The sequence below is a fragment of the Phaethon aethereus genome (genome assembly GCF_964289735.1).
Source record: "Phaethon aethereus genome assembly, chromosome: 4".
Taxonomy (NCBI): Eukaryota; Metazoa; Chordata; class Aves; order Phaethontiformes; family Phaethontidae; genus Phaethon; species Phaethon aethereus.
Window position 1 is genome coordinate 2,056,914 of NC_138578.1, and position 15,955 is coordinate 2,072,868.

General features: G+C 48.8%; 1 protein-coding gene across 1 annotated transcript in view; it reads right to left on the reverse strand.

Moving 5' to 3' along the window:
* The window catches only part of SLC4A4 (solute carrier family 4 member 4), a 156,249-nt gene extending 141,258 nt beyond the window's left edge, over positions 1–14,991 (reverse strand). The window contains exon 1 of the mRNA XM_081999521.1: positions 14,918–14,991. Within this exon, the coding sequence (XP_081855647.1) occupies positions 14,918–14,990 (73 nt within the window). The 5' untranslated portion in view covers position 14,991. The remainder of the gene's footprint in view (positions 1–14,917) is intronic.
* Positions 14,992–15,955: the final 964 nt, after the last annotated feature.

Sequence of the window (15,955 nt, forward strand, 5' to 3'; positions counted from 1 at the left end):
ACCATGTTCTGCAAGGGAGAGGCTTACTTTTCGTCTCCCCCCCACCCCTCCGCCCCTGTCCTCCTCCCAGTCTGTTCAGGGAGGCCAAGCGAGACATTTTCCTTTTCTGCGTACTTGAAGTGCTTGGCATCTGTTTATATTGTTGCGGACGCTGAGATAAACTTCTAGGCTCCCTTCCCAAAGCGCCTGGAAGGAAACAATTGACACGTACTCTCAAAGCACTGGGTTGCTGACACATTTCCTACTCACCGGGGTAAGAGAGCCTTTCCCATGAGAACCATCGACTCCACGTGGTAAGGCCTGCTGCATTTCACGAGACACGCTACTACCCCACGGCTCGGTTGGGGAGCACAGAGCCGAGTGCTGAACTTCTCACGGTAATCCCGGTCCCACTCAGGCATAGCTCTCTCTTGTACACCCACCATGGGACAACTGCCGCTTGCCTCCCGCCACCCCCACCGCATTCGCAGCCTTTTCTGAGGGCTGCTCCCGTCGGCCTCCCCAGGAAAATAATTAGCCCCTGTGTGCACCTCATTCATTTTCAGAGCTGTTTTGGTTGACCAGAGGCATGGATTTCACAACGCTAACACCCCGTAGGTAAGAGGCACAGCAAGACCCGCGGGTCCAACTGGCATCTTTTCTGTTCTGAAGGACAGCGGTGGGTCGTGGCTTCCTTGAACTTACACCTGCCATAGCTAAAACTTTTGAAGTTAGCTTCTTGTGCCTGAGGAGAAACTTTAGCGCGCACCAAATTTGGAGCAAAATCGTTTCATCTGATTATTAATAGACCAAGAAGTAGTCATCATCAGAGAGGTATTTTTCCCCCAGAAAAATTTTGGTTGAAACCACATCTTTTGCTTTATTAAGAGCTATTAAAGAATAGCAGCTCATGATTCAGAGTCCAGATTTGGAGCTTTGGCACAGGAGACTCCCTGAGTCAGTTTTACCGGTGAAAACCCACTCATGTATTAACCAATTTAAGTTCTGTAAAACGCAGCGTTCCCTCCCTGCCTGCCAGAATATCTGTTGATCTCTTGTGACCATCCTGGCCAAGCACGGTCTTGTTGACGTCCTGGGAATGAAACTCTCTGAATCCCAAGTCGCGCACGCCACGCGCGCTCACGCGCTGACCCCAGCAGCGCCCTGACAGCTCGCGCTAAAGAGAGCGGCTCCAGACACCCTGCCTCCAGCAGCCAGGCCCCCGAGCATACCGCCTCAGGGCAACGCCACGCTTATTGCTTTTCTCAGTTACTCCATTTAAGGAAACGCGGGGCTTAAAGAAAGGTAAACACAGGAAGAAAAAGAGCGTACTGAAAAATAAAACCAGTAAGAAGGCTGCAGGCTTGAAGTTGGCTGAAGTTCCAGCTGCCCATTAGTTCCTTGTGCGGGTTTACGTAGCCACATTTGTGTGTTAGCATAGCCCGATCACCTGCTACCTACCCGCTCCGGTCTCCTTTCAGGTGCTCACTCCCCATCACCCGCTGAGGCTTACGGAAAGCTTCACACCGGTTTCTCGGCAGGAAAAGCCAAGACCTGCATCAAACACACCAGGCTCCCATGTCTCCATACCCGTAACTCTGTCTGGGGGGTTTTGCAGTCGCAGTGCCACAAGGCTGGAATCAAACCTGAACTGTCCGTCAGAGAGGATACTTTTGTGTCCAAGGAAGAAAGGCTGGGCAGTTCTTTAGAGGCCGAGACGCAGGGTGTACGTGCAACGCACTCGCTGAGCGGCTGCCCCACCCACTGCTACATGAAGGGGAGTGCAGCGATGAAAGAACCAGGACAAGCTTGGCATCATCACCTGAGGGTCCGGTTAAACGTACGTGACAAAGAGACCTTGGGATCTGCCTGCAGGAGAAGTGTTACTCGCTCTCTATGCAATCGTGTCAGCCCCAGTCGGGACGTCCCAAGGCCTGCGAAGCACAAACCATCTGTATCGTTCGAAACACGTGCATTTATTCATGCTACGTTAAAGAGGCAAACGACAAAAAACATCTATACAGAGAGTAATCCATAGTTCAAGTGTTGTTTCCCAAACTAGTTCTGGAACCGCGTTCGCCTTAAAGAGCGTTATCACCTCCTACCGTGTCCTTGGTAAGCAACCGATTCCTCCCAGAAGAACTGTACAGACAGACCTGACGTGTGACGCACCGACGGAGATTTGCAGAGCTCAGGTTTCTCAAGAAGTTTGAATTTAGGTGATTCTGGGGAGCTTCATCCTGCGACAACAGTCCTTCCACAAAGCCTTCTGTATTGTACATTCTAACACATACAGGTAATAGATTATCAGTGGTTGTGGTAGTAATCCAAACGTAGGGTACTACCAGAAAACCTGTGTTACGGGTAATGCAAACTGAAATCAGAGCCTTAGCATGAGGGGAAAAAAAAAGACGACAAAAAGAAGATAAATCAGCAGATCTGATTAGGTTAGCTAAGTGTGGTGATAACTTTTGTGCCTGAGGTGTCAGCATTCATCTGGACACTGAGCTGAGCCTACAGAAAATGGTGACAGCGCAATGGCTTTTCTGTCGGAAAAATACAACTTGGTCATTTGGAGAAAGGAGCTGAAAGTTACAGGATCAAAGGATAAAGTCTGCCTGGTGCATAATATCTAAGAAGGAATCCCTTCCACATGACTGGGGTTGTTGAGACTTAGAGCCTGGTGAGACTAGCCCATAAAGAATCTCAGACTGGCACCTTAGAAGGAAACAAGATGAAAACCTAAACATTAAAAAATTATGAAGTGAGCTCGAGAAGCAGGCCCCTGTGAACCTCATGAGGTTCAACAAAGCCAAGTGCAGGTTTCTGCCCTGGGGTTGGGGCAACCCCCAGTATCAGCACAGGCTGGGGGATGAAGGCCTGGAGAGCAGCCCCATGGAGAAGGACCTGGGGGTCCTGCTGGGTGAAAAGGTGGACACGAGCGGCAACTTGCGCTCGCAGCCCAGAAAGCCAACCGTGTCCTGGGCTGCATCCAAAGCCACGTGGCCAGCAGGGCGAGGGAGGGGATTCTGCCCCTCTGCCCCGCTCTGGGGAGACCCCCCTGCAGGGCTGCGTCCAGCTCCGGAGCCCTCGGCACAGGAGAGACATGGACCTGCTGGAGCGGGGCCAGAGGAGGCCCCAGCAATGCTGCGAGGGCTGGAACAGCTCTGCTGGGAGGACAGGCTGGGAGAGCTGGGGGGGGCTCAGCCTGGAGCAGAGAAGGCTCCGGGGAGACCTTCCTGCAGCTGCCAGGGCTTGAAGGGGGTTTAGAAGAAAGATGGGGACAGGTTTTTTAGCAGGGCCTGTAGCTACAGGACAAGGGGTAACGGTTTTAAACTACAAGAGTGGAGATTCAGACTAGATCTAAGGAAGGAATTTTTCACGAGGGTGGTGAAACCCTGGCCCAGGTTGCCCAGAGAGGTGGTAGACGCCCCATCCCTGGAAACCTTCCAGGTCAGGTCGGACGGGGCTCTGAGCAACCTGCTCTAGTTGAAGGTGTCCCTGCTCACTGCAGGGGGGGTGGACTAGATGGCATTTGAAGGTCCGTTCCAATGCAAACTACTCTATGATTCTATGAAAATAATCTGCTTATTAGCAGTTTTCTCTTGCCCCTTGTTTTTACCTTCAAGGCTCCTTTCCAAACAACAGGGAGAGTCACATTAAACCCAATCAGGCTTGGACAGGCTCATGTGGTTACAACTGACATGTCTACACAGCCAGTCTCTTCTCCACAGGCTCTGGTCACTCACGTCTCCTGCACTGGGCAGCCGTCTGTACCCAGGCTCTCAGAGGAGACTTCGCTCAGGATGCCCCAGGCATGGCTGACCTATAATAAGACACAGGCAGGTCAACGTCTGCCCATTTCCATCGCCTACCTACCATTCTCATACCTGGATGGAACTGAAACACAACATACCCTCAGGGCGGGGAACCTTTACTTCTCGATGTGGCTTCTGACACATCCCAGGAGCGTATGGCTTTCACTCCTACCACTAATGAGTTGCTAACTTGATGAAAACTTGCTTCGTAGCCATGTCTAACATTTGGGAATCTGCACCTACCGCAGCTCCGAAGTCACACGAGACGGGCAGGGGATGCAGCCCGCCACGTGCTTCGTCAGCAGAAGACGGCGTGGCACACCTTTGCGGCCAAGAAGATGGTGTCGGCGTACTGCCAAGCACACAGCGAGACGTGGCACTAGCCAACACGCTGCTGGGATTACAGCCAGGCTAGCGTGGCTTTTAGCGGCTGCTTTTCAAACCCGGGTGTGGCGGCAGAAGGGTACTTCTCGTTTTGTGTGAGAATCAAAGGGAATAAATGACATAAAAAGCTGAAGGCCCAGAAGGGCAAATAAATCACAGGGATGATCCATTTTAAAAGCGAGATACTAAAAGTAGCACTAAGCAAGTCCCAAACTAAGCCCTGCTTAGTTTCAAATCAGCTCAAGAAATAAGAACAAAAGGCCATGCCGTCACGTGCCGAGTGCCCTTAACTCTACCTGATTTTAAAGGAGTTACCGGTGCCAAGCGCCGCCTGGGACCAGCGCTGGTGGAGGAGTGGGTGCAGGCCCTCTACCCCGACCAACCCACCTTCCAGGACACGGCTGTCGCGCTGCCCACCCAGGCGCACGCGGGACGGGGCGCACGGCCTGCGCGACACCCCACTTCAGAGGGCCGTTCGCAGCAGGGGAACAGAAACGGCCCTCCCGGTCCTTCCTACGCAGTCGTCAGAGTTCACCCAAAAAATTTCCCAGGAGCGATCTGAAAGGGCGTTCGTTTCCACACAGGCGAAAACACAGGCCACAAAAACAGCAGGCGAAAGGGAGTATTTTCAGTGATGCACTAGGAAGATATAAATTCTGGGTAAGAGAAAAGACGTGGAAATTCAAAAGATCCGTCAGTGAACATGGCTGGTTCACGCAGTAGAAACAAGAAACGCGATGATTTCCCTGACCGCTAAGAGCTAACTACGATTCCCATTACTGCATATGAACACAAATACTGAAACTCTAAAGAAAGCAAAACCAAACCATAACTAAACCTCTAGAAGGGCTGACCAGGTGTACTCGCAGGCTCACCACTCCGTCCCCACAGGGTTTTCAGAACATCCTGATATTCAAGCGACTGATTTTCCAGGCGAGTAAAAAACGATCGATCAGGTAAACAGCAGAAGGATTCACTAAGCCCTTCGTTTGTTGAAGTCTGGGAGAAATCTAAACAAGCTAACCTACCAGTTGGAGATAAATCCGATCCAAATCGCTCCCGTTCCCCACAGCAAAATAGCCCCGTCAAGCAGGGAAGTCACAGACAAGATGCGTTTCCCTCCCAAGAGAGGGCAGCCCGCACAACTGGAACAGACTCGGTTCTTTGCGTCACAGTAATGGTTTTATGAGTGCAGAAACATGCACGTACATCTTACAGTGGTGATGCCTGGGCACAAAATTACCTCTCTGCAAGACGTTCCCATGAAGGGAACCCAAGGTCTTCGGAAGGACTGAGCGCAGACCGCCACAGGACCAGCAAGAGCAGGTGGATGCCTAGAGTTGGACAAAGGATGCTGGACAGGAAACTCTCCGGGAGAAGAAGAAATCATGTCTGTGTGGTAAAGACTGGAATAAACCAGAGCAAGTCTGTAACCAGGTAGCTGAAAAAAACCTGAGATCAGGATGGCCCACGGGCACAAAGGCCTTTAAAACAATAGTAGTATGCAATAAACTAATTCTTCCATGCTAGGTGGCAGTTGGCCAAAGAAAAGGGTCAGTGCAAATCCATCAGGCGATGGGACCAAATAGTTGTAAAAGGACAACCGTAAGATTGAGTAGGGGGTCCACAGCCTAATAAAAGCCATCAGGAGACCAGCCTGCAATGAGAGAGGGGCATTAAAGAGCAAAAACGAAGAGAGAGGCTCCAAGAGAGACAAAACCCATGCTACCATGCAACTGATGGGTGAAATGGGAAGGGTCAAGATGAGAAACAACTGTGCTCTCCTCAGTTCTGCCAGCTCTGACAAAAGAACCCCGAATTCACGGCTAAGATGAAAGTATTCAAGAGAGGACTCAGCATCAGCAATGAGGATATAGTTACTTAATCAAGAGGGAACTTGTCCAAAGATCATGTTGCATGTTTTTATTACTGCACTTCACGTCTTAATACGCTGCCCTTTACTAAAATGACTACAAGGGGTGGGGAACTGAGCTGTGGAGGGGAAGCCAGCACATAAGTAGATTTTTTGTTTTTATTTTTTTATAACATCAGGCTCCTGAGAACGTCAAGATCTTCAAAAGGTCAGTTTACTCTTTACATAAAGTGACCTCTGCAGTCTTTAAAAGGTTCCCACGTAAAAACACCATAGTTAGCCAAAAGGAAAGTCTTCGTAGCCATCTGTCTAAAGCTTGCACGTCTCAATTTCAAAGGTATGCTCGTTCGCTCCCCATCGATGACCCAGACTTGAACTGCCAGATTCCTAACAAGATTCAGCGGCTGCTCCAGCGAAGCATGTTTAAAAGGTGAGCTAGCACTGTGCCCTGAAGAACGGGATGGCTCTAAAAGGCAGAGCTCACATCAAGTCAAGTAAAGAATATCTAAAAAAATGAAAAAAGGTCTTCATTTGACTTCTTCAAGATGCTACAAACCCTGCCTCCTTAGAAGGAGCAGACCACGTCAGTCACCAAAAACTACGATGGAAATTATTATGAAAGGATCAGCATATGAAGCCCAGAAGACCCCCGTTGATGACAGCTATAAGATACTGCTCCATGATGGGAAAATACAAGGAAGTTGGCAATGAATTAACGGGTGGACATTGTTTAGACGGAACAATAAACATGTGTTCGGGGTATTCTCACAGAGCTTTATATAAGCCATTGCGAGACTCTTACCCACAATGCCATAAGCTGCTTTTCTTGCTCTCCTCTCTGGAGCCGTGAGGGGTTACAGAAGCCACCAAACCTGTCCTGCTGTGATTTGATCTAATCTGGCCAGTACCGCTTGAATTCCACTGAAAGAAAAGGAAGACTTTCAAAACGCTCAGCTCTAGGAAACAGGGCAGAGGAGGGGAGCCGTGCTGGCCTGTTTAAATTTTTAGGCCAAGGTGTTCAGAAGCATGGGACCTCTGGATCTTCTGCCATCTGCCTCGAGCACTGACCACAGTTCCTTTAAAACTATGTCCCCTTCCGAAATGCCCCAAATGACCATCCAAAAAGGCCCATCTTGGCTGAAAATCTTGGCGTCATTTTCCGTATTTCCACCTCATTAATTGCCATGGCTGACCAAATGAATACCAAGCGGTACTTGGCACCATCAAGTTCATAGATGTAGGTAGGTTTTAGACCACCCTCCAATTTAAGTAAGAGCTGTGGTATACTGATGCAGGCATCCAAGCGCTGTCCCCATTTCAGAGAAAGAACCTCAAACTGCTTTCTGTGTACCGGAGATAGGCTGCTGCTTTGCCACTTGCGCACAAGCAACAGCAAGACACACCGCTGCAATCTGCGCTCCAAACTCTGAAACAAACACCGTGGTCTTTTTAGAGCCTGAACTCCCAATCGCCGCCAACAACGGCATGCAGTAGCACACTTCTTCCAAAGCCTGAAGAACAAACAGCAAAGGCTGGGCGCGGGTTAGCAACAGAAACGAGATATGCAAGTGCAACGTGCCAGGCAGAGCTGGCATCTACCTAAATCACCATCCTGTCTCCCTGGGTTTGCCAAGTGCCAAAGATGGGAAGTGTTCATAACTGCCTGACTCTGCAGCACTGCGTCAGTAGGACAACAGCCCTGCTGCAAGCGGACCTTGATTCCAAGGCTGCAGTTGTAATTAAACATATAGAGGCCGCGGTGTGTTTTATCAAAGGCAGACTGCGGCCAAAGCCGGGGTTGCTAGACGGCCGAGCTGCTGCCAGCAGGGCACCGCGAAGGAACGCAAACAACATGATGCTCGAGGCAGGAGTCCCTTTCACACAAAGGCCTCCAGACGCCTCTCCAGCAGCACAATGTTTCCTTCAAGGAAGCGCTGGAGCTTCCGACGTCCCTTCTCAGTCCCTTTTTCACTGCTAAGGAAGTTCTCACAGCGTTGTGCAACCAGGTTAGGAACATCACCCAAACGGACGGACCTTCACGAAGGCTGAGGTGATGACTGAACTAGTGTATGGACCGCACTCATCCTAGCGAGCTACAGAGACAGCATCAGTTTCCGGATTAAGCCCAGCTCCACTAGATCTGGGCGCACAGACGAGAGAGGGAAGGACACTCCGGTGTTCCCTAGCTACATGAAGGCCGTGGCTGTTTGACGTGACCAAGCTTGAAGGAACACAACCCTGACACAGAGTCAGCTGTCTTCCATGTTCTGCCTCAGTATCTTTCCCTGTTTGCCGAGTAGGTTCTGTTGTTTACCTTCACTACTTCGCTACGCTTTGATTTACGGCACGGAGAACGTCTCTCAAAAATCTGTCAGTTCAGTGAACAGGCAAAAACCATGACAGAGTTTGCTAAATACAGCCAAAGAGAGGGAACAGTGGTATTGCACATTTTAAAACTGTGACTGGGCCTCCCTAATACATTCTGTGTTACCTTTTCATTTTCAACGTCCACGAAAAATTCAGGAAGGGTAATCGGCACGTGTGGGGCTCAGATCGGAAGACTGAGCAAAGTCTATCGGTTCTTTGATGATTTCCCTGCTCGCTGCAGGGGCGTTGGACTAGGTGACCTTTAAAGGTCCCTTCCAACCCTAAGACTCTATGATTCTTCCATCTCCATCCTGAACTGTCACATCCAGTATTCCCGTGCCTTAAAAAGAGCTGTTGGGCAGAGGAAAGTCTATACAATGGGTAGGAGGACTGTCAAAGCAGTCTAGACTTGAATCCTAACTTAAATGACCCAGGAGAGGACCAAACCTTCAGGTAACCAGCAGGTGCCCAACTACAACACCAGCCGATGTTGGGCAGCGTCTACAGAAACTGAAGCACGAAACAAGAGAGGGCTTAAAAAGTGACCTGCATAGAGTCGTTATCGTGAGCACACTGAGGCAACGGAGGCCCATGCCCCTGGACCGGACTGCTCTGCACTGCCCAAGAGCCTGCTCTCTCCGAGTGGGGACCAGCAGCTTCAGAGTGGCTCCAGGAGCTGAAAACATCCACTCAGAGAAGTCGCTGCCATCAAAGGCTGAAAGGTACCAGCGTGCCATCTGAGGGCTGCCTTCCGAATTAGCACGGCCCTCGGGAAAATTAGTTTCACCGCCAGGTCACAGAGCTGATGATCATTTCTAAACTGATCAGAGACGGAAGAAAGCCAGTCACTGTCAGAACGGTATGGGAACACCTTCTTCCACCGCCACGTACCTTGCACTCAGAGCATGTGTTGGTGCAAAGCTTATCATCGCTTAAAAGAAAACACCACCTCTCCTTCGCAACAAGCAAAGCACATGATATATTGACTCAGCTGGTCTTAAAACATTTTCTCCATTTCTCCCACCTGCACAGCCAACTTATCACTACCTTATGTAAAGTTTATCATCGTCTGAACTTGGACTGCAGTTTTTCTCACAGAGCTTGGAGTAGGCTGGCATCAACACCTTCTCACCCAACCCCAGCAACCTCAAAGCCAATGCTGAGTCCTGACAACAGATGAAAGGCATCCGCAAAGACCAGAATGATACCCCGTGCAACAACGGGGAACACAGACACCCGCTGGAAAGTGCCAATAGGAAGCATGCTCATAGACTTACTAGCATCGAGCTAACAAATGACTGAAAAGTGATTTTTTTTATTGTCTTAATGACAAAAATTTCTGAACACACCACTTTGTGCGCGATTTATCTTTCACAGACCTCACAGCGTTTGTACTATTGACTGACTTAATTAATCCACACAGACAAAAAGTGCTCCTGGTTTTTCCGTAGGTATTTACCGTCTTATCAGAAGTCTGCAGTGAAGTCACAGCACTAGACCTTTCCATTTATGACAAACCACTTAAGGCACATTTCAGTATCCTGCAAAGCATCACACAGTATTAAAGCTGCAGAGAAGCTCATCTGAAATCTTTCATCCAGATACTTCAAAGCTGAGAAGATCCAAACCACCCGTCTCGTTTTTACTAGCTGTGCGGGGCAGCGCACAGGTCCCAGTCTGTGCCTGCCATTCCCGAGTTGTGCCGGCTGCTGTACAGAAAGAGCAAAAAGACAGTGCCTGAGTCCTCATCGCAAAGCCCGAGACGGTTTTACCAAAGCGAGATATAGCCTACTCTAGTCTCTGCAGATAAATTAAAGGTACCAAAGAAAATCAATGAAGTACATTCTGTGCTGAGATTTTATCCAATTAATTTTTTCATCATGTTTATTTCAGAAGCAATTAAAAACTCCAACTGATATGGAAGAGGTCTTCTGGTTATTTCTGAAAATGGAGAAGGTCTGCCTACAGTCAGTGATCAAAAACTGAGGGTGGGGATGAGAGAAGAAAAAGAAAACCAAGTAAATGGGCAAATACAGCTCATTTCTCCTACCTTCTGCCTGCTGTTAATAACGATAAAGATTTTCAGAGTTATCTTTGCCCTTTCAACCTCTCTCCTCATTGATCCAACCATCGAGTAATAATCTGAGGCTTATGGCATCGCACAGCTTTCAACCAGCAAAGTGCAATGACACAACAGGGTCAAGAATAGAAAGCAAGGAGGAGGCAAGTGTGGGGAGCAGCCAGCTAAAATGGAAAAAGTAGTTACGGAAAGTTGTTACCAAATCCCTGTTTTAGGCTCTCTATATAGTAAATCCCATAATAACAACAGGATCCATGAATAAGTTTCCACTGTAACAGCACTTTTTCCTGAATTCACTGCTTCCACAGTGGTATCTAAGAGAGACTCTCGAGACCTTTACTTTGCGAACGATTTGAAACGCAGGACGCGACGCCCAGCACTAGTGCTGGTCCCCTTCTCCTGAGACACGCAGCCAGAGCGCTCCTCGAGCCTTCCAGCAACGGGGTCGTCAGGCGTGAAATCACACATCCTCCTCCCTGCCACCAAGTCAGGGCGGCAGCAACCCGGGGGAAGTTATGCTTAAAGAGCCAAGAATACCTTATCTCAAAGGATAAGGTGGAGCTTTACTTTTCCCCTCTTGCAAAATTGGTTATTAAGTAATCTGTTTATGTCACACATACCAGCGTTCCTAACAGCGGCATTAGAGCAATATGTCATTACCTTCAGGGAAAGGAACGTGCAGTGCTCTAAATGAATGGGAACGGTTTTCTCGCACAGGAGGTTCAGCTTAGGGCCGTGCCTTTTCCTGATTTCCCCCAAGAAAGCTGACATTTTCGCACTTGCTTTCCTTCCACACTCTGAATGCACCCGGGATCCCTTGTCTCGCCAAGTCACATTTCTGGGCACTTAGGTGCAATATCAGCAATGGTCAGCAAGGCAGCTCTTCAGAACTGACACGTCCTGAATTAACCAACTGGGCCCTCTCCCCGATAAAGATACCGGGGGGGCGAGCCGCAACGCAGTAACTGTGGAACCTCAGCAGCTGGTATCACTAGTAAAACAGCAGCACATTCCAGAGCAGGACCAGGCTGAGGTGCCATCTCAGAGAAGCCTTAAACAATCTCTGGAACCAGGCCAAAGGGACATATTTTTGTCAGGTATGTATGGTTTCGATTAACATAAACTCGACAAGGGCGTGACCGACAATCGCCCCGAGGTGAAAGTGTCTCAACAGCCTACTGACCAGAAATGCCCGTTTTCTCCCCTCCTTAAAAAGCAACGTCCTTCCCTCTCCCCCACGCCGCTACACAGTCAAACCAGTGAGTGACGCGGTAATTCAGAGCTGCTCTCTCCATCCCACAGGCGTAACGCGAGGTCATCGGGCGCCAGTGAAATGACACCACGCTGTTTCTCTCTCCTTGCGAGGAACGCGCAGAAGAGGGATGCTCTAAATGACAGCTTCACAATTCTGTCTCCCTCTGCTTGAAATCAAACCGATTCACAAGAAACAAAAGCAGCCTGCTCCCTAAGCGTGTTGCAAGGTTTCCCGTTCTCATTCCCGTTCCCATTCTGTAGGGTTTTCCCATTCTCTCCTGCAAACTCCTGCAGCTGGGGAATCCCCAAGTCCCACTGCCCTAACACTACACTGCCCGCTCCTTTCTCATGAAGGCAACAATTCTCCTCTCCCTAGCAGAGCGGAAAGAAAACTGTCTCTCTTCTCTGCTCAGTTGTTTTTTTTCCTACAAGTTTGGTGAAATTAAGAGTAGCTTTAAAGAGTCTTCCTAAGAAATCTCATCAAAATTGACTGCTATGTGAAAAAAATGATTGGGAGAGGAATAGAAGCAGCAAGGGAGGCAAACAACTTACGATACGTATGACATGACCTCATGAAAGCAGGCTAAAAATAAAAACTACCAGAAAAACAAAATACATCTGCAGGTAAATATTCCACTTGCTGTTACCTTCTTCTACAGAGGATGCAACTACTGTAAGCCTTCTAGAAAAGCAAGTTATAACTATACCCTGAAAGGGGTTGATGTAATGGAGAGCACTTCAGAGGTAGCACCTTCAGGTCTCTAGACAAACGCTCTCCTCCTTGAAACCACAGACTTAAAAGCATCTGCACCAAGTGTCAGCCGAAGGTCTTCAACCTGATGTCTTTGCCCTTCCATTGGATATTAAACTGGAAGAGGGTAGATTTAGACCAGATATCAAGAAGAAATTCTTTACCGTGAGGGTGGTGAGGCATTGGCACAGGTTGCCCAGAGAGGTGGTAGATGCCTCATCCCTGGAAACATTCCAGCTGCGGTTGGACGGGGCTTTGGGCAACCTGGTCTAGTTGAAGATGTCCCCGCTCATAGCGGGGGGCTGGACTAGACGACCTTTAAGAGTTTCCTTCAAACCGAAACCGTTCGGTGAGTCTACAGCTTATTCAATACACACAGAGTACGACTGTACACAGGGTGTATCCATGCGTATTACGCACGGACATTCAATGTACTTTTATACAAGGCACATATCTGGTAGAGTTAGATGTGGACACGCGTTTTCCCCTCTAAGGCGAATACGATCTCTTAAAAATGCCAAAGCCTTTAATGATGAGTTGCACTCTGCTAACGCCCCAAATCTGCCAGGTACGCTATTAATTCAAGGCTGCCCCACGCCGGAAGAGCGGAGCGGCAGAGCAGCAGCTCACCAACTGCATCATACGCGCGCCATCCACGCATGGCGACACGACAGATGCTACGGCGTCAGCGCTGGCCCCGCCGCAGACGGCGGCATCTTTCGTGTTTTAGCTAGGTCATTCACAGCAGCCTGGCGAGAATCAAGGCACTGCCTTTAGCACGAAGAGGGAATTAGCCAGTTACACAGCTCCAAGTCTCTCCGGAGGCTCAGACCAGCAGCTACAGTTCTCGGGGGCCTGTCGTGTGCAATTAGAAATACTTGTTTCACCTCCTCTTCTCCTTCTGCCAGGGAGATGAACTGCAACTGGTCTGTTAGCCCAACTACATCAAAGGAGGATATCTACAGTGAAACATGGAGATAAACACGCCACGACTACAAATATTACTTAAAGCATTAACCACAACCTTTTTAACTATCTGCAGGTGCTGTGAAAGAGGATGCTCCTGCACTGCTCTTCACAAACAGCGATCTGTATTATATTCCTGGAGCATCACATATGGGCCACACACACCGCAACAGCATGTGGCAATGTTGAAGACAGTAAAATATAAAAAAGGCTCTCCCTCCCTCTACCCTCTCCAATTTTGCTGCTGTGCCAAAGTATCAATTATTCTACAAGCAAACAGCTAATACAAAAGCCCTGTCATTCCGTCCCTGCAGACAGTAAATGGCCTAATTAAACCCAACATGATGATTTATAGCTCCTGAGTACAGAGTACTTGGTATAAGAGAGGAGGAAAACACAGCGTTTTTCATGGAAACAACTGGTTTGTTTTGCTGGAAGCATTCCGATTCATCTTTTGGAGATTATTTTCTTTCACCCTGCTTGATCCTTCACTGTCCACTACCAGTGACGACGACACGGCTGTAACCCTACACCTTTCAAAATATTTTAAACCAAAAAGCCACAGGTATTTGTTTGCAAATAAAGAAACTAGAATAAAATTATATACTGAAGTCAAGAGGAGAAACGCTGGCCTCCTTTCCCTTCTAGGAAGGGTACATACCCTATCGTCCTTCCCCCCTTCTCCCCAGCTAGCTGATCAAGGACACGGTCAACCGATCCTCATAAACCAAGAAAAAGAGAATTTGCTGCAAATAATTCATTCCTATCAGCTTAACAATTTTCCACAAACAACCTTGAACTATAAATTCCTTTTATCTTTGGGATTTCACAACACTTCTAGTTAGAGAGTAAATAAAAACACTTTCAAAGGAGTCTACTCTTTTCCTAAAAAGTGAAGAAACTGTTTGCCCTGTTACAAAGTTCCTCTTCACGGGAAAAACCTCCTCTTTATGCCTCCTAAGCTAAAAGGATAACCCAGGCAAACGTCCCCCCGCCGCCTTATGTCTGCCCCCGACACCCGGTACAAATTCTGCTGGTTTTCCCCGTTCGCTTCTCCATCTGCGACACCTGCCACCGTGTCCCAGCACTTCCCAGTGCCGTGGCGATAGGCAAGCGTTGCCAAAACTATATTCACAGAGGAAAGAACAATAAATAGCCCCGATCGCTCACAGCCGCTACGCGAGGCAGAGCAAACACGGTTTTGTGGGAAGTGGAAATGTGCGCCAGCGGCATAGAACGACACTCCCTCCCGAACTGAAAAAGAGGAATTCTTTAAAAAGTCAGTTCTACCCCCTTCAAGCTTACTGGTGTTTCAGACAATTTTAGGATTAATTACTCGGCAAAACAAAGGCGTCCTTTTTCTCTGCTGTCCAGCCGTGCCGATCGCACATACAAATACAAATCGCGAAGGTACCCGTTCTCCCCAGCAGCCCCACGTCTCTTACCTTCCACTTCCTCTTCATCACAAACATGCTTAAGGAAGGAAGCCCCTCTATCCAGTACCGCCTCGTCCTCCATCCTATAGTAATAGAAAAGAAAAAAGGAATGCTCAGACTTCTCCTGGAGCGAGCTATTTGAACTAGCCCAGGTCCTGGGCAGGTTAACTTGCAAGCTGTTGTTCATGTTCCTGGGGGCACTCCTGCTCTCCTTCCAGTGCCTGCTGTTCCTTCATAGAGCTCCTCTCCAACGGCGCCGGGTTTAAGCTGGCCTCACGGAGCTCCAGTTCTATCCTTGCGGGGACATCAGTGGCGACAGGTGTGAGAAAGGTAATCCCGGCTAGAAGTCTTTGGGTATATTTTTCCCCGTTTCTTGGTTTTTTTGTGGTGGGTTTTTTCCCCCCTCCTCCTTTTTCCTTTTTCCTAAAAAGGTCGCATACACACACAGCCAAGTTTGGGACTGCCTATGCGATAGCCAAGAGTTTGCGGAATTCCAGTTTCCCTTTAGAGTTCTTCTGAAAGACCCCGGCTGCAGAACCACGTACACAAGCAAGCACGCGCGCTACACGCAGACACACACACGCGTTCGAATGCACAGCGGGAGAACAGCCTTCAGCCGGCCTCTTAATGCCAGCAAAGCACGCTTGTCTGTTGAGAGGCAAGCTTTGTGTCACATGTCGGCCTTACAGAAATGTGACATATGAGGATTATCCAGAGACCGAGCCACAGTAAGTCAGACCATCACAGCAGTCATTTATGTGTGTCACCCATTCAGACACCCATTCGGGGACGGGTTTTAGCCGTTGCCTTCTCTCCACCTCTTACCCGCTTCTCTGTATAGAAGAGACTCCTAATTCTACACCCTCGCCAGACAAGTCCTCCCGTGGCGCTGCCCAGAACTGGTGCCACTGTGTTTCACCCACAAAATGAGACCCCGTGCACCTTCCAAGCACTCATCTGCAAATTCGCTTTTGACAAGCGGATACAAAAATGCTAAACTAACAAATAAAAAAAAGAAGCTAGCTATATTAACTAATCTCCTTTCAT